Raw genomic sequence first — 18,441 nt, forward strand, 5'->3', positions numbered from 1 at the left:
TAGGTTGGACAATTTGATGAAACATTTTCATTTTCTTTTTTTCTCCCTCCCCTCTTTTTTTTTTTGAGCCAGTGCTGGGGCTTGAATTCAGGGACTGGGCATTGTCCCCTTCATTTTATTGTATTTTTGTTCAAGGCCAGCACTCTACTACTTGAGCCATGACTTTATTTCTGGCTTTTTGCTGGTTAATTAGAGAAAATTCTCACAGACTTTCTTCCAAGGCTGGCTTGCTACTACGATTTTCATATCTTAGCCTCCGAGTACTAGAATTACATGTGTGAGCTACCGGTGACCTGGCACATTTTTTAGTAAATAAATAAATTACTCATGTGTTAAAATAAAGAAGAGGAAGGAATTTTGCACAGAAGGTGTTTGGGGATGGAAGGAACACAGAAGCATTAGTGATTTACAGTAAGATTTCTTTCTAAACATCCAACTTTAAATGCTGTCCCTCTCCTTTCTTTAATATATAGCATACGTATCTCCATGGTTTTATATATGTTTAATATAGTCACCCATCATATGTATGCATAATATTTTATCAATTCCTCAATTGATTGATATTAGTTATAGCTACTGCTTCATAACTATAAATAAGGGTACAGTTAACAGTTAGACAAAAAGATTTCTCTAATTTTTTTCTTAGACTGAAGAGTTGTGGGTCAAACACTTTTGATTCACATAATCAACTTGCCTTTCCAAAAAGATTTTACCAGTTAGCACTTCACCAGCAGTGGATAAAATACTGTTTTATCACTCTCCTGCCTATATTGAACACTATTATTTAAAAGATTAAAAAAAATCTTCATTGATTTGGAAGATGACCATAATTTTCAATTTGCATTATCTGTACACCCTTCATGTGCTTGTCAGTCATTTCTGTTTTCAAAGCACCTCTTTTGAGTACTGACTGGAAAAAGTGCATTTAAATTAAAAAAACATTCAAATCTTGGTTGAGGAACAATTTCCATTCTTACTTGAGGGAAGAAGAGTCTGGAAGATTTTTGAGCATGGAAATGACACAATGGAAGTGGTGTTTAGGGAAGTTTAGTCTAGCAGGGGGCTGCAGGATGGCCTGGAATGAGGAAAGAGCTGTATCGGGAAGTCTGGCTCAGCAGAGGTAATTCAGACAAGAAATCAGGAGGCCTCAACCCTGGTCCGGGGAAAGGAAGTGGGGAGGAAGAAATGGAAACATACTGGGTAGAATCAACCTACAGGCTTTGGTTCTTTGTTAGATCCAGGAGTAGAAAGAAAGAAGTCCAAAGTGATCCCAACATTTTAATTCTAGTTAACAGGATCACTCTCCCGGCCATGTGGGCTAAGTGACTGAATCTCTTTGGGAGCTCTTTGTCATCTGTAAAAGGAGAATATGTGCTCTGCCTATTTCATGGTATTTCTGTGAGGATCCATTGAGGATCCTTTGGAACTTGGAAAAGCTTAAGACAGAGGATAAATGGCAATCGTAGAAAAGCGAAGCATGGCTGGGTAGGGAGAGAGAGTCCGTGAGTGTTTGTAGTACAGTTGCCTTGCTACCTGCTGTCATTTCCTTTGCAGGCAGATTTGACCCTCAGCCACTGTTCTATTGCCAAAACCCAATTTAAGGTTAATGCAGTGAACCAAAGAAGCCAAGACTTGAAGTTCCTTTTAGTATTATTTTTTACTCATCCCTCAATCCTCTTTTCCTCCTGTCTTTGTGGTGCTTAGGATAGAACTTATGGCCTCACACATGCTAGCCAAGTGTTGTAACACTGAGTGACCCCTCTGGATCCCATCCCTTAAATCTAACCATACCTAACTCACTTGTATCTCCCTGGGTTCCATAATGCCAAAGCTCACTTTCTACAACCCAATCCTTAGAACGCAGACTCTGTTCCAGTAGGGAGCATACTTTTTGACAAGAATCCTATTTTGGTTTACTTTTTTTTTTGGTCAGTCGTGGGGCTTGAACTCTGGGTTTGGGCGCTATCCCTCAGCTCTTCGGCTCAAGGCGAGTGCTCTACCACTTGAGCCACAGTGCCACTTCCTGTTTTCTAGTGGTTTATTGGAGATAAGAGTCTCACGACTTTCCTGCCCCGGGCTGGCTTTGAACCTTGATCCTCAGATCTCAGCCTCCTGAGTAGCTAGGATGACAGGCGTGAGCCATCAGCGCCCGGCTTACTTATTTTTTTATATGCCAGTTATAGGGCTCAAACTCAGGGCCTGAGCACTGTCCCTGAGCTTTTGTGCTCAAGGTTATTCTACCATTTTGGGTCACAGCACCATTTCTCTGGCTGGTTTTTGTTTTGTTTTGTTTTGTTGTTGTAGTTAATTGGAGATAAGAGTCTCATGGACTTTGCTGCCCAGGCTGGCTTTGAACTGTGATCCTCAGATCTCAGCTTCCTGAGTAGCTAGGATTATAGGCATGAGCCACCAGCATCTATTATCTCTTTTTTAATCATAGCAGTTATTATCTGATTATATACTACATGTTTATAGTTTTGCTTCTTAAATTTATGCCGTTTTTTTTATTAGAATATAAATTTAAGGTCCCATCATGTAAAGAGCATCTAGTTTATGCTCTCAGTGAGTATCTGTTGAATGAGTGAATGATTGAATCTATTTAACAAACCACTTTTTTTTTTTCAGTTGTGGGGCTTGAACTCAGGAACTGGGCGTTGTCCCTGAGCCCCTTTGTGCTCAAGGTTAGCACTCTACCATTTGAGCCACAGCACCACTTCTGGTTTTCAAGTGACTAATTGGAGATAAGAGTCTCATGGGGACTTTTCTGCCCAGGCTGGCTTTGAACTGTGATCCTCAAATCTCAGCCTCCTGAGAAGTTAGGATTATAGGGGTGAGCCACCAGTGCCTGCTTAGAAAAGCCCACATTTTAATGTATGCATATACATCAGTGAAAAGTGAGAAAAAAATCACTGCTAAGATACATATAACACAGTTAACATGTGTTAATTTTCCTGAAGAGATTCCTCCCCACAAATACTGTTGAATGCTCTATGACTGAGCTACACTTTCAGTCTAAAAGGACATTTTGTTTTAAGGTGGTAACAGGGTTTGAACTCAGAGCCTTAAGCTTGTGTTTTTCTAGTGCTCAACTACACAAGACACATTTCTAGCCCTGCTTTATTGCTGGTCACTGTTTTGTTGTTGTTGCTGGTCTTGGGGCCTGAACTCTGGGCCTGGGCACTGTCCCTCAGCTCTTCAGCTCAAAGCAAGTGCTCTACCACTTGAGCCACAGTCCATTTCTGGCTTTTTCTGCTTATGTTGTGGTGAGGAATAGAACCCAGGGTCTCATGCATGCCAGGCAAGCACTCTACCACTGAGCCACCTACCCAGCCCCAGCTGGTCGCTTTTTTTTTGTCGAACTTTTCTACCCAGACTGGCTTTGAATGTGATCTTTCTGATCTCAGCCTCTTGAGGCACTAGGAATACAGGTTTAAACTACTGATGTCTGCCTTGATAAAGGAAAATTTTATAGTTTACTTTATTTCTGTACTTTGTGAATATTTTATAGTGAGAATGTATTTGTGTATTACTTGTTGCATAAAAAAGAATAAAAGTGGAATTGTGTGCCTCTTTACCATCAGCAAAAAGCCACTAAATGAGAATATAAAGGCTACATTAGAGCCAAACACTTGTATAACTTAGTATTGACTATGTGGAGTGAGGAAATATTTCTAAAGCGAGAAAAGTAGACATTGTGACAATTTCTAATTTTAGATTACTGAAATAAAAGGGCAAGCCAAATCGCACGCTATTAGAAGACTGTCCCTGGGGAGACACGTATACAAGTGTGGGGTGGGGATGTGACCTAGACAATATTTCCTGCATTCCATTTTCTTTTTCAGCTATGGCCAGTTTAATTATAACTAAGTGGAGTTCATCGTTTGTGGATGGAGGAGGCTGGGTGGATTTGGCTTTTTTCTTTCAGTGGTGGTTTAGAACTATGGGAACAATGAGCTAAGTTCACTGAACAGGTTATCGAAGAGTTCATTTGCCTATTTGCCGTCACTGGGTATGGAAGATGCCGCTAGTGACCTTGTCCTATTATGTGTCACGTTTGGTCCTGACTAAACTGTTTCAAGTTTGTGGAAGTGGGCAGGAAGAGTGGGGAATGGCATATAATTTGAGACATGTGAAGCAGAATAACCTTATCAGTTGCTTTGCTAAAAAGTGGAGGAGATCTAACAGTGCATGTGCACTCCCCTTCTTCATCCAGTTCAGGATGGGGAGGCCTGTGTTGACTGGGCATTAAATCCCTCCCGCTCTAAGGGCCCCAGGAGAGGCTCTTAGGTTTTGGAGCTAGTATCTTTGCACAGACTCCTGAGATGACTGCTGGGATAGTATGCTGCCCCCCTCACCCCTAGGATCCTTTGTCTCTTTATCTTCTCTTTGGTTATTTTGTTCCTCATTTCCTTTCCTCCACCTAACCAGCTGCTTGCTGATCTTGGCCAGGCTCTGAGTAGAGTTTTGTGTAAGAGGTCTCAGAAAGACTTGAGGCTAATTCATATTCAAGAAGGTTTTGTTTTATTTATTTATTTAGAGAGGGAGTATAGTGTCACATGTGCTTGGCGCAAGCGAAGCTCTGGGTTCACTCTATGGAACCACACACACACACACACACACACACACACACACAAGCTTTGATGGATATGGGATTTCCATTTGGGGTTGTAAAAAAGGAACTAGATAATAGTAATGGTTATGTAACATAGTGAATGGATTCAGCCCCCTGACTTATATAAAGTGATAAAGCTGATGTTATGCTTATCACCACAATTAAACAGAGACAAGGGAAAGACTCAGATGCTGCCCATATGAGCAAATCTTTTTCCCTCTCTTCCCCTTCCCTGTCCTCAGTCATTTCCTTTCCCCTCACCTCACATCACTTTCCTCTCCTCTTCCCTCATTTCCCGCTCCCCTTTCTCTTCTCACCTCCTTTCTTTCCTCCTCTTCCCACGTCCTTTTTCCCTTCCTCTTTTCCCCTCTCCTTGCCTCCTCTTCTTTCTCTTCTCCTTCTCTATCCTCTGTCTCTCGTTTCTCCTCTCCTCTCCTCACTTTTTCTTTTCTTCTCAGTTCCCCCAGTGGGAACTGGGGGTCAAATGCCAGAATGCAAGGCCATCGTGTTCTGAAATTGCTCAACCACTGACTTACATCCTCAGCCCTGTTCCCTACTTCAAATTACATTCTAAATTTTTATGTGGGAACTTTACTCCTGCCCTCAAGACACACATACTTCAACAGCTAGGTAAGACCCCTCTGTTGGATCTCGCTGTGACTATCAGCTTTGTTGTGGACTGAACAGAGATGAAGATGTTTGATGGTGAAATGTCACCAAGAAATTTACTTGGGACAAAGCATTCGCCTCTGAGATGTATGTTTGCATGTATGTATGTATGTATGTATGTATGTACATATGTCTGTGTGAGCAAGACCTATACAAGGTGAAATATGTCAATAAGAAGATATACTAGAGGAGCTCCAGTGGCACAATCGGTTAGTGCGCGGTACTTAAAAGAAGATATACTAGAAGGTTAAGATTGATTCTCAATAATAGAATCAACAGATTTCCAATACAGGGCTTTATTCATGGGTGACTTTCCTTTTCTGGATATAAACCATAGAACTCTAAACTACTTCTCACACCCATTGGACTAGCCAAACATTCACAAGCAATTGCAGAGCTCTATAAAGCAATTGTAGGAGGTCTAGGCTGTTACATTTCATCTAAGCTGGGCTTGTGGTTAAGTCAGGGTCTTCTCTTGGCTGAAGTCAGAGTTAGAGCTCTGAACTTCAGCTGTGTCAACAGACTATTTCCTATGCTGTGTTCCCCTCTGCTCTTTCTGTCAAGATTTTGTTCTTTTGGCAGTACTGCTGGGGTGGGTGATATACTACTTGATCCATGGCCGACACTCCTCCTGTTTTAAAGGGAAAAAGACTGAGCATTGATTTGGTGTATTTAGCGTCTGTCTCATATTTACTATAAATATGTCCTATATATATTTTTGGGGGGGGGGTCCAGTCGTGGGGCCTGAACTCTGGACCTGGGTGCTGTCCCTCAGCTCTTCAGCTCAAGGCTAGCACTCTACCACTTGAGCCACAGCGCCACTTCCAGCTTTTTTTCTTTTTGCTTATATGGTGCTGGGGAATCAAACCCAGGGCCTTATGCATGCAAGGCAAGCGCTCTACCACTGAGCCGCCTTCCAGCTCCTGTCCTATATTTATTATGGCATTGAGGTACCAGTAGGAAGAAGAGCTCCCTGTGTCTCCACTAACAGAGCTTGGTTCTTCTTGACCTTAGCAACCCACAGTGAAGGGAAAGGACCAGTGAGGGGAGCTACTTAGTCAGGGAAACTGCTTTGGTGGAAGTGATCTTCTAGCAGCTTCCTTCTTGTCTACTGCCCTGTGTGTACTTGGAAGTCACACATAAGAATCCTTCTGCCTTCACTGTACTCCATAGGGGAGATCTCACAAGAACAGAAAGACAATTCCTGCTGACGGCTGACCAAAGATAGTAGACATGGCTGAATTTCTTTACTAAAAATCAAGCAAAACTCCTGCATTCAATGGCCAGAGGATGAAGATAGGTCAACTTCTCAACCCTGGGCAATAGCATCCTCCATCTCTCCTTTTTACTTCTCCTTAGATTTATTCCAATGGCTTAGCAGTTCAAAGATGATTCTTCCCTGCTCCGCAGTTATGATTTATCATTTCTTCATGATGAATACTTTTTTTCTGGCTTTTTGTAAAATACAGGGATGAAGCAGGTGGGTCATTTTTATCTGAGTATGATGCCTGCTGATACAGGTATTTGGGGCTTGGATACACTGACCTGAAAGATGGTCCTTTCAGGAGAGTAGATAAATCCTACTAAATACACCTAGTGACCCTGGATATCACACTTAAGATGGCACGCTAATCTGTCCTGCTCAGCCTCACTCTCCTGAATCCAGGGCTTACTCGTTCTGAACTCTTTGTTTCAGTACTCCCATTTTAACCTTCAAGTCCTCTAAAAATGTTTCACTGTTGTAGAAATCTTATGGAAGCCATCCATTTATGCAGGCTTCACTGAAACCATCTCAAGTCAATACTACCTTCGAGTCTCAAATATTTTAAGGCCAGTAGACTTTGTTATGGTTTGTCCTCTGCACTCTCAGCTGGGAGGGGTTCTGTGCTGGTCTCAGCACAAACCTAAGTTGGATCAGCTCTGTTGCTGGATCAGCTTTGCTAATGTATTCTAGCTCCTTACACTGCCACGATGAAGTGGGTCACCAAAAGCTCCTCATGGTGCCTGCTTAGCCCTATCACAGCTTCAAACACGTTCAGGCCTCAGCACAAAACTTGTGAACAGGTGCATGAGGTAGAAAGAAAGCTTTTGTTTCATTTGCCAGCCCCTGGGACAGGTGGCCTGGAGAAGAAGTAGGAAGAACATGGTAAGCCAGTTTCTCCAAAGTGATTTTATGCTGTTGCTCCAAGTCTGGAGAATTTTTCCCCCCTTTCTTTCTATTTTTAACCCAATAGAAATGAATATTTCTCAAAGGAGGCTTGCTGCCTGCCTGCTCCTGGAGCCAGACCACACTTAGAGCAGCTGCTAGAACCATTTCCAGGTTAGAGCTCTTGTGCATTGCTCTCTGGAAACTAGTCTTCTCACACTATTTTTTTTTTTTTGCCCTGATCACTGGTCCAACATATGACACTCACTATAGCTTGTCTTCTTTCAGTTCCTGTCTCTTCAAAGTAACTATGTCTTCTGTCACTTTCATCTGTGAACGCTTTGCCCCTTCAGGCCTTCTTCATGGCACCTTGTCGCTTCTTTACTCCGTTCTGATAGGGAGACTCTATTACCTTTATTGCTTTCCCCAAGTTTTCTCTTATTTCCTACTCATCTCCTCTCCATACTATACAGTCAGGGAATCACTGATCAGAGATCAAAACCTAGGATGTGTATGGCGTTGAGGTAGCAAAATTAGCCAGGTGCTGGTGGTTCACACCTATAATCCTAGCTATGAAGAGGCTGAGATCTGAGGATTGTGGTTTGAAGCCAGCCCACGCAGAAAAATCGTGAGATTCTTATCTCCCACTAACCACCAAAACAAAACAAAATGAACAAAGTTGAAAGTGGACCTATGGCTCAAGTAATAGAGCACCAGCCTAGAGTGAAAAAGCCAAGCTAGGGTATAAGGCCCTGAGTTCAAGCCCCAGTACTGTCACAAAGCAAAAAAAAAAAAAGTAGCAAATTTAAGCATAAAGAATATCTTTTTGTTATCTAACATATTAAATATTTTAAAAATAAAGTTATTTTAACTGATACAGAAACATCAAATTGCATGTATTAATGAGGTACCGTGTGGTATTTTGATGGATGTATGCATCATGTAATAGTTAAAGTCAGGTTAAACAGATCTGTCACTTCAAACAGTTATCACTTCTTCATGATGAGTACTTTTTTTCTAGCTTTTTGTACAGTACAGTTTTAATTACTGTTACCTAGCCACCTTCGTGTGGAATGGCCACACCAGAACTTCTCATTCTTAGATGCATCTTAGTTCCCATTGACCAACCTCTCCCCATCTCAGATGTAAAGATGTTTTAATCCTATGATTAAGTCCTAGTATTTTCTACTTGCTCCATTTAATTCAACTTCTCCCACTTTTAGGCCAGTTGGCCTGGTGACAGTGAATAAGTCAGGACACACATGGTTGCTGCTTAAAGAAATTATATTTCATACTTCATTGAAACAGATACATTGAGTTCATCACTTTCCATTTTTCTTTATCCAGAGTTTAATTTTCAAGGTCAGTGCTGTATCTGCAGAGCCTAGCCCAGCGCCAGACATAAAGTAGCACCTCATAAATATTTGTTAAATAAATAAATAAATGAGTGTTGGGCTGATGTGACATGAATTCTGGACATGGCAGGTCCAGCTTTTTTTTTTAATGCTTTATTTTAATCTGCTTTAAAATGTTTAAAAATATGCTTGAAGTTAAGCTCCAGTGTTAAAGAGACTTCACGGTTGAGGGTGAGGACTGTGGAGATGTTCGTTGTTTTAAATATGAGTTTGTTGATGTCCACAAGCTGGTGTTACACTGCAGCTTCTCTTTTTCGTATGAAGAAGGCAAGCTAGCATTTGGTCGCATGCTTAGCTTTCAGGGTGCACACGGCAGCCAAGCTCTTCAGGTTCAAACCTTGATCCGCTTTCCACTAACTCTAGGACCTGAAGCTAGTTAGTTCTCTGTGCCTCAGTTTCCTCATCTGTTAGTCTATGAGATAGAAATAATCATTTAACAAACCTTGTCCAATAGTTAGAAGGAGAAAACAAGTTGATACCAGTAAAGTGCTTAGAGCAGTCCTGGGCATCTACTCATTGTTTCTCAAGTAAAAACAAAACCCATCTGTGAAATACACCTCACAGTAGTACCTGCCTTATGTGATACTTATGGACATCAAATGCAACATTTCTAGACCACGTAACACGGTGCCTTGATGCCTGAAGAATGCGCAATACAATTCGTAGGATTATTCTTAGGAAAGAAGATACCGTATCTATCTCCAGAGGTTTACAAAACAAGCACACATAAAACCAGAGAACAAGCAAGTGGTCGCTCTATGGCACAAAGTGCACACAGACCCTGATGGGGAACAAGAGGAAGAATCCAGTTCTGGAATAGGAGAGAAAGATCCCTGGTGTCATGAATGAATGTGGGAAGAGAAGAGCTTGGAGGAAAGAGAGGAAAGAGAGAGGACTTGGAGTAGCCTGTACCCCAGAATGTTGGGGGAAACAGAGTGAGGGGTGGCTGGGAGAGCTGGGAAATATGTTGGTAGTTGTCAAGTTGAGTCAGGCAGGGATGCCAGGAGGAGCCGTCAGCATTGCAGGAATCTACGACGTGGTTTGCAGGCGCCTTCTCTTCTTATTTCCATTGCACTTGGTTGAGATCCTCTCCAGCCCCTGTGTACACGCCTTCCGGGGCTGCACACTTAAAAGTTCCTTTTGGTTCCTGTCTGATGGCCTTTGGCCCAAGAATTGACTGCTCAGCTCTTTGTAACACTTTCTTGTGATTGCATTTCTTCGGGAAACATGGCTGTACCCAAGCGCCAGGGTTTTCCTGAGAGGAAATAAGGAGGGAAACAAAAGCTCCAACTATCCCCACCCCGCCAAGTTGTTTCAGCAGGCATTTTATGACCACCAGAGCGTGAGCTTGCATGTGGGCCATGCTTCCTCCCTCTTATTTTCTTTGGAGTGGAGAGGCGTTATCATTTAGCAAATAACAATAACGGAGGACCCGATCCTATGAAGGATCCATGGCCCCCTAAACTTCTCTTGGTGTGCGCGTCCTTTTCCAGCTGCCAGGCTTCCAATAAAAGAGGCATTTCCATTCTCAGAAGGAGCCACATCTTCTCAGGGTTTGAAACTCAGGCTGGCTCCATGACTTAGTACAATATGACTGAGTTTTCAGGTTCTTCAGGCTCTGAGCTGGGTGTTTTCTCCTTGCGTTGGAACACTGGTGAGTCAAGGATGATGATGATGGTTACCTTTAATCATTCATTACTCAGGGTTTGTGAAAGGAATTGTTACAAGAGTTGATTTTTCTTAAAAATTGAGGTGAGGGGGACTCATTTGGTTTGAATTTAGGACCTTGTGACTGCTGGGCAGACCACTCTACCACTATCCACATTTCCAGCCCAAGAGTTGTCACTTCTAAAGATACATATTTATGAACCTAAGAGTCACAGACATGAAACATACTGTATCACCTGCTACTTGAGCTGTGGGAATGCTACCCAGGAAATCTTAAATAAATGACAGGTGTGTAAAAGTTTATCTCCAAGAAATTAAGAAATTCCTTTCCAGCTGGGCACTGGTGGCTCACACCTGTAATCTTTGCTACTCAGGAGGCTGAGAGCTGAGGATTGAGGTTCAAAGCCAATGTAAACATAAAATATCCGTGAGACTCTTATCTCCAATTAACCAGCAGGGAGGGGTGGAAACGGGGGAGGGAGGTGAGGGAGGGGAAGCCCATAGGGAAAGCCAGAAGTAGAGCTGTTGCTCAAATGGCAGAGCCACCAGCCTTGAATGAAAAAAAGCCAAGGACAGTGCTCAGGCCCTGAGTTCAAGCCCTGCCCAGTACTGGCACAACAAGAAGGGAAAGAAGGAAAGAAGGAGGAAGAAAGGAGAGAATTTCTTTCCAAAAGGATGTAGTAGTTTTAAAGAGTACATAAAGAGGGGGAAAATGGATGACTTAGCATAGTTAAGCTTCAAAACTGCCAAGGGTAGTGTATTTGAATAATTAGGAAATATTTCTATAAGAAGGTTATCTAATATCCCTTTTGAAAATTCTTTAGGGGTAGATAGCCTTCTTATTTTGTTCTAGAACTGTCTGACATTTGAAGTGATCTGTTAAGGCTCTGGGCCTATCAGTGGATTGTGACAATTTACAGGCTAGTTTCTGAAGGAATGAAGCTGGTATTGACTAAGCCGTGATGATGGGCCAGCATAGTTATGTTCACCTCCTCACCACATCCCTGTGTGATTAATATTATCCCAGTTTTAGCAATAAGGCTCAGAGAATGGCACAAGTGAATGACCATAAAGCTTAACTGGCCCATTAGAACAGTGCTGAGCCTCAAGCTCTGGTCTCCTAGCATTTCCTACTCCTTTTCCATTTGTATACGGGGCTTGTTTTCTTGCTCTGTCTTTCCTTGAGTCCTGTAATCATCATGGGCTTTCAGTATTGGTTTAACTTTGTTAACTCCAGTCCAAGCTATGAAAGCTGAACTGAAGTCAGGTTTACTTCTTTCATAGAACCATTCAACATCTTACGTGAATATTTCATAAAATATGTTCTGTGGCTAAGTTAAGTTTGGGGAACACAGCATTCAACCTAGAGTAACAGTTTTTTATTATGGGATTTATAGGAGCTAGGAAGGTGGCGCGGTGGTAGAGTGCTTGCCTCACATGCGTGAGGCCCTGGGTTCCATTCCTCAGCACCACGTAAGCAGAAAAAGCTGGGAGTGGCCATGTGGCTCAGATGGTAGAGAGCTAATCTTGAGCTGAAGAGCCAATGAGCCCAGGCCCAGAGTTCAGGCCCCAGGACTGGCAAAAAATCAAAATAAAAAAAAATGGGATTTATATAGGTCTTTCATATGCTCTAAGAGAAGGGCTTTCCGTGCATCTTTTCACAAGCTATTTAATGTATCCACGCATTCCTTTTATTCTTATAGAATATATCCCAAATTCTTTTTTCCATGAAACTACCTATCCTGGCATATGTGCTTTGAAATGAATTTACTAAAGATAGCATACAGTTTTCTGAAAACCATTTAGTCATTAACTTATGGAACACTGATTAATTGACAAGTACCCCATTAGGTTCTGAGGATACAGAAACCATATACAAATAAGACAAATTAAAATACATGGTTTGCTATCTGGTAGGAAACACTATCAATTCATGAGTAAAGTGCTAGGCTCATGCCTATAACAACTAGCTACACAGGAGGCTGAGATCTGAGGATCAAGGAAGGGTTAAAGCCAGCCTGGGCAGAAAAGTCCATAAGATTCTTACATTCAATTAACCACCAAATAGCTGGATGGAGTGGCTCAAATGGTATAGCATCAGCCTTGAGTGAAAAAGCCATGCAAGTCCTGAGTTTAAGCTCCAGTATCGGCAGACACACACAGACACACAGACAGTCAGACACACACACAGAGGAATATAATAACAGAAGAAATGTATCTAATACAGACATATGAATGAAGGATTGCAGTTTTTGGAAAACCTCAGTAAAAGAGAAGTAAAAACCTTATGTTAAAGAGACTCATAGAGAGCTCCTCTTTATGGGAGAGGGGCCCCTGAATCTGGTTCTCAGGGATGAATATGGATCAGCCAACGGGAAGGCACTTGAGGTTGGAAGGACACAAGAACAAAACAGCTTAGAAGGCAGATGCAGCACAGAATGTGCAGTGATAGAATCAGGAGTTTGGCACTGCTAGAGCAGCAAGTCCAAAGCAGCAGTGGAGGAGCAGAATTAAAGCAGGCAGGACCAGGTGTCCAGGGCTTTCTCTGTCAGATGCTTGAAGTGGCTTAGGCAGTATGACAGGAAGCCGCAGTGGGTCTTAAACAAGGAAGTAACAGCATCACCCCTGCATTATAGACAACTGTGTGAAAAACAAACATAGAGAAGAGAAGGAAGGAGGAGACAAGCCAAGAGATGACTGAAGATGTTCAGAGGATAGATAACAAGCGAGCTCCTGAACCAATAAGATCAAGAAGCAGAGGGAAGGAAAGCTCTCAGAAAGTATTTAGAATCTATCATCTGGGTGACTGATTGGCTAAGGTGGGCAAGTGACTCATCCTTGATTGGATGATTAAGTCTATGATGTCAATGTAAGAGGAGGGGCTACTTTATGGAGAAAATGATGTGATGTAAACTGGGACCTGTAGAATACAAGACCTTTCTAAGATAGGTGTCAATACCATAAAATTTGAGTCATTTCATTACGTTTTGTCCAGTGCGTCAGACTGAAATGAAAGCTTTAGAGTACAGGATTCACATTTAAGGACTCCTCCATAGTGTAGCTTATTTGATTTATATTGTTGGACCCTTACAAATAAATGACATTCTAATTTTATTTTATTTGTAGTGGTAGGGCCTTGTACATGCCAGGTGAGTGGAAATTTTATTTTTGCTAATTTTTATTTTATTAATCAAAAGCTTAAGTTTAATGTGTAATTGTGAGGCGGGCATTAGTTGGGGTTTATATCTCATTGGTTGACATGTACCTGTTTTTAAGAATATTTTTTGTTGCAAGAAAATAAATCCATAACAACTCAGTTTAGAAAGTACCATTGTTGTTGTTGTTTTTTAACCAACATGATAAAATAGCAGTCAGAATAGCCATCTGCTTTCCAAATTATTAAAATTTTAGTGTAGGGAAAATTTAAAAAGTTATACTTCTACTCTTCTGAACTTTATACATGTCAGGTATGCAGAGTTCGGCAGGTGCTCAAATCAAGAAATCAAACTTCACACTTTCCCAGCTGTGTAGGTGAACTAACCATTGTCTAGGTAGCTCTACTCATTTCTTTCTTATTAATTAAAGCATTCTAACTGTATAGATTCTGTAGGATTTTTTTTAAAGTAGGGTTAGGACTATAGGCTATAGAAGAACCCACCCACACATTCCATATTAGAAGGTTCCATCAGCACAAACCAGAGCTCAATTTTTGCTGTATCAGCAAGTGGTTCTAGGTGTGGGGAAGCAGGCAATAGGGAAGTTAGGGAGAAAGGGCTAAGCAAGGGTAAGGAATAAATATAAGAAAAAGTGTGCCTTACCAGGTTCTTGTTGTATTTTGTGGTTATTTTTAAACCAGGTGATCTGAGGCTCAGGAATTCCACTAGCATGACAATCTAAGGTGGCAGAGCCACTGATCTCCACCGTGTGGTCGCTGAGGTTTCCTAGGAGATGTGGTGCTTCCTGATCTAGAGAGGAAAGAAAGGCAGTTGTGGTTACTTGTCTGTCAACTTTTCTCTTTTATTGTAGGTACATGTCAACATTTTAAATATAGGGACAAACAGCAACCTCGACCATAGGTTGCAGTTGCATTTCCTTTCCTTTCTTCTCAGTAGTTAACCTCCTGTTTCCTTTTTAAAGAGATGCTACAATAAATTGCTGTGTGTTAGTATACAGTAAAACCAAGGGCTCCCATAGATTTTATATTTAATACAAAGGTTTTTGTCTACCTCATTTCCTTCCCTTTTTTCTTTTTGAGAAATGCATTTCTAAAACCCAAGGGTTTCATATAATATTTTACAAGCTAAAAACGAAAAATATAGTTTGGTATGTAGATTCATATAATGCATTTTTGATAATCATCTATAGTGATGGGTTAGTAAAATTTCATGTTTTTCTCTTCAGTTTTGAAGATTAAACTCTGGAACTCTTACATGTTAGGTAAGTGCTCTACCACTGAACGACACCTCCAGCCTAATTTTATCAATTTTTCTGTATGGATTTTTATTGATATTCACGAGAGTATGTACTTGTCACCCTGTAACCTAAGTTGAAAGGCAGCAGAACAAACAAAAGAATTCTTAAATTGTGAAAGCTTTATTGATTGTTCCTTTCCTCCTTTCTCTTCTCAAATGCAAGTAAGTGACCAAAGGATTAATTCAAGAGGCAGAGGCACAGATTTGTAGGTTTTGCACTATATAATAGTACAAATATTATATTTTATATTATTTTCTCTTAAAACATACAAATATGATACAATACAATTTTAATAAAATGCCAACCAATATAATACAACAACATGAATTTAATACATTACGATGCAACACATTACAATATTAAAATCCCACATAGGAGCAACAGTACCCCCAATGCCCCAATGAGTACAGTGTCTATTTAATGAAGTAGTCAGTCAGTCCTGCTGATGTGTATACATTCTAAGTTAGGTGGGTACTGGATTGGTAGTTCAAGCTCAAGGGGGAATTAAAAAAAAACAACTCTTAATGTCTTTTTCAGTCTCTTAAATCTTCCCTTTCCCTCTGTACTGAAAATCCTGAAACAGAAATGAAAAGTTTTGGCATAGCCTTACACATTCGGCACCATTGGTTTCAATTATACAGCGTGAGCTTTCTCTGATGACTTTGGATATCCTCACCTCAGTGAACTAATACCATGAAAGAAGACACAGCCATGTATGGATGGCTCCTATCTGTAATCTTAGCTACTTAGGAAGCTGAGGTCTGGGGATCACAATTGAAAGCCAGCTTGGGCAGGAAAGTCTGTGAGACTTTTATCTCCAGTTATTCACCAGAAAACTGGAAGTGGAGTAGTGAGTGAAGATGGTCTACCACCGCTCAGGGACAGTAAGGGACAGGCCCTGAATTCAAGCCCTATGCCTAATAAAAATGAAAGGTGACACATGGCAAAGACTGACTCTACAGCCCTATAGGATTCTGCTGCGTTCCCAAACCTTTCTCTTTAAATTCCTGCAGGAATGCTCTCTAGCTTAGCATTGATTAAAGCCATTTAGATATCCCAGTAAAAAGTATATTACCATGTAACTTTGATAATATATGGAAGTACTATAGTGTGCAGAATTACTATTGGTTAGGAGAATAGATTTCTTAATAAAATTTGATTTTTATAACTGATCATTAGTCTTCTCATTTTATATAAAATGAAATCTGAAGGCAAAAAGAGTGTTGAAGGAAGTACTCTGATTTGTCAAACTTTCTTCAAAAATAGCAATGATTCTTTTTCCACCTTCAGAGCTTTCCTATCCTATCTTGAAATGAAAGGCAGAGCCTTTACAGTATTTCTGTTTGTGTTCTGTGCAATCTGCCAAAAGCTTTTCTTAATTGAAATTCAGCCCCATACAAAAATCTTCAATTTATGCTGACTTGTGCATGCTTGCTCTTTACACTTTTGACATTTTTATGCAGCACACACCCTAAACATATCAGAGAAACATGACGAGATGAGAAATAACAGTATCATATGACTCATTTAGTATCTTTTACAGTGACAAGCCAACTTTGGGCCTATCTTAAAACTAAGACCCAGTTTGTGAGTTACACTCTTAATTTTTTTCTCCAGTACAGTTGACTATTTCTAATGAATTAAATACAATTTATCATTGCTCTTAGGTCTTACAAGAAGAAAGTCTAACTATGAGGCCTATAACACCCACATTATTTTTTGTAACTACAATCTATAACACCATCAACAGAGACAGGATTTGGATTTCTCTGACAGGTGAATTGGAAAATAATGCTTATATAGAAGAGAACATTTTATGTTAACAAAAATGTCACGGAGAACTCCAAAGGCCCTGTGTGTACTATACAAACTTCAGATGAGCAGCAAAAATCAACCGAACACCCACTGCAGAATAAACATAAAATCACTTAAATACAGGGTTCACATAAACAGTCTACAAAATACAGTATTAGGATTTGTTTCTGGGGGAAAGAAGTCCTCCTATGCCAAGCGTCTCATTTTCAGCTACTTTCTCAACGACCACTCAGCCTAGGAATCGTATTTTGCCATCTCTCACTTCATACACCGTAATTTAAAAAAAATACACAAAACATTTTAAATAAGAAAGGTACATTGAATCCATACATATTTGTTGGAAGCCTGCTTTCCAAAACTTAACAAAATGTCACTGGTCCCTTAAAGCTGAGGAAACTGGATTTAAGAGAACATTTCTACTGGTTAGGCAAAGGTAGCTGCCCCACTGGCTCTTCTTTTCCTCCAGATGGTGTTCAGGCCCACAGATGCATAGCTCTTCCTTTATCTGAAATGGGGCTGAGGAGCCAGCCTCACACCCCTCAATTCCAGCCTTATTCTCTAGGCTCTTTTGTTCTCTCTTACCCTTACTTCACTTAATACCCCCACAGAATAACTAAAGAATAGTTGCATTTCTTTCTTTCTTTTTCATTCTTCCTTTACTTTTTTTTTTTTCTTTTTTACAAAAATCTTTCTGAAAGGCTTAATTGCAATGAACAAGGAATGAGTCCACAGAATTCTTAAAATCATCTCCTGGAATAGGAACACATTCTCTCCCCCACAAAAATTGCAATGAGGGGAAAGTAGGTGGCCAATCCATCATTCCATTTGCCTTTTTAGCTTTCCTCAAAACCCAAGGCATTAGAGTTCTGTGGGGTTAAGGCATTGTTCTCTGAAGGAGCTCATTGCCTTATAATGAACAAAGAGGCCAGGCCAAAGAGCCATAGGTAAAATTTCAAGATACAATTGATTATTCTTTCCTTTGGGCTGACAACTTCCAGGTTACTAATTGTTTTCAGAGCATTGGGGGCTCCATAAACCTGGCATTAGGGGAAATGCTATTGTTTACTCTTTCACACTTGACAAAAGCAATTCCCACGTGAAAGACAAGTTTAGCCGTGGGACACAGTCTTGTTACCTAAAGGAGGAAACAGGCTGGTGAGTTCCCAAGCTTGAAAAGCTGTCATATTGTCACCTCCCATTGAACTGCCTAGCCACTCTGTTTCTCAGCTACTGCTATTTTGGTCATTATAAGTTTGTTGTCTTTCTTCTTCTGTCATTCATGTAAATTACATATAACGATCAATCTTAAATGAAACCAGAACAATGTATAATAAATTGTTGAAAAGAATTCATTTTTCCTCAAATAGAAGCTTAAAACAAGAGATCATAATTGAAAAAAGAAGACATGTATTTTGAAATGACTTCAACCCTGCTTCCCTAGTTTGACAATTTCTTAATCCCCATAAAAATCCTATTAACATTTGCATATGGGGAAAGTGGACTCTTTTTAAATGGATAGATTTGCAATGGATATTTAGAAGAATGCATTGTGTCTGTGGTCGCAGTAACCTTTATTTCCTTAATAAGTTGATCTTGAGAAAAAATAAGTTGATCATGGACCAACTCTGAATGCTATCATTTTA

General features: G+C 40.5%; 1 protein-coding gene across 2 annotated transcripts in view; it reads right to left on the reverse strand.

Annotated features, from left to right (window-relative positions):
- Positions 1-18,441, reverse strand: part of Flt1 (fms related receptor tyrosine kinase 1) — a 184,212-nt gene that overhangs the window by 66,799 nt on the left and 98,972 nt on the right. Inside the window, exons 14-15 of one of the 2 annotated variants that reach the window (XM_042685382.1) lie at positions 14,329-14,475; positions 9,873-10,493 (exon numbers count right to left, since the gene is read on the reverse strand). In XM_042685382.1, the coding sequence (XP_042541316.1) occupies positions 10,423-10,493; positions 14,329-14,475 (218 nt within the window). In that variant the 3' untranslated portion in view covers positions 9,873-10,422. Of the gene's footprint in view, positions 1-9,872; positions 10,494-14,328; positions 14,476-18,441 lie in introns of those variants that run through there. The other variant, XM_042685381.1, reaches the window with a different exon arrangement.

The sequence above is a fragment of the Dipodomys spectabilis genome, unplaced genomic scaffold (assembly GCF_019054845.1).
Source record: "Dipodomys spectabilis isolate Male_0828 unplaced genomic scaffold, ASM1905484v1 ptg000095l, whole genome shotgun sequence".
Taxonomy (NCBI): Eukaryota; Metazoa; Chordata; class Mammalia; order Rodentia; family Heteromyidae; genus Dipodomys; species Dipodomys spectabilis.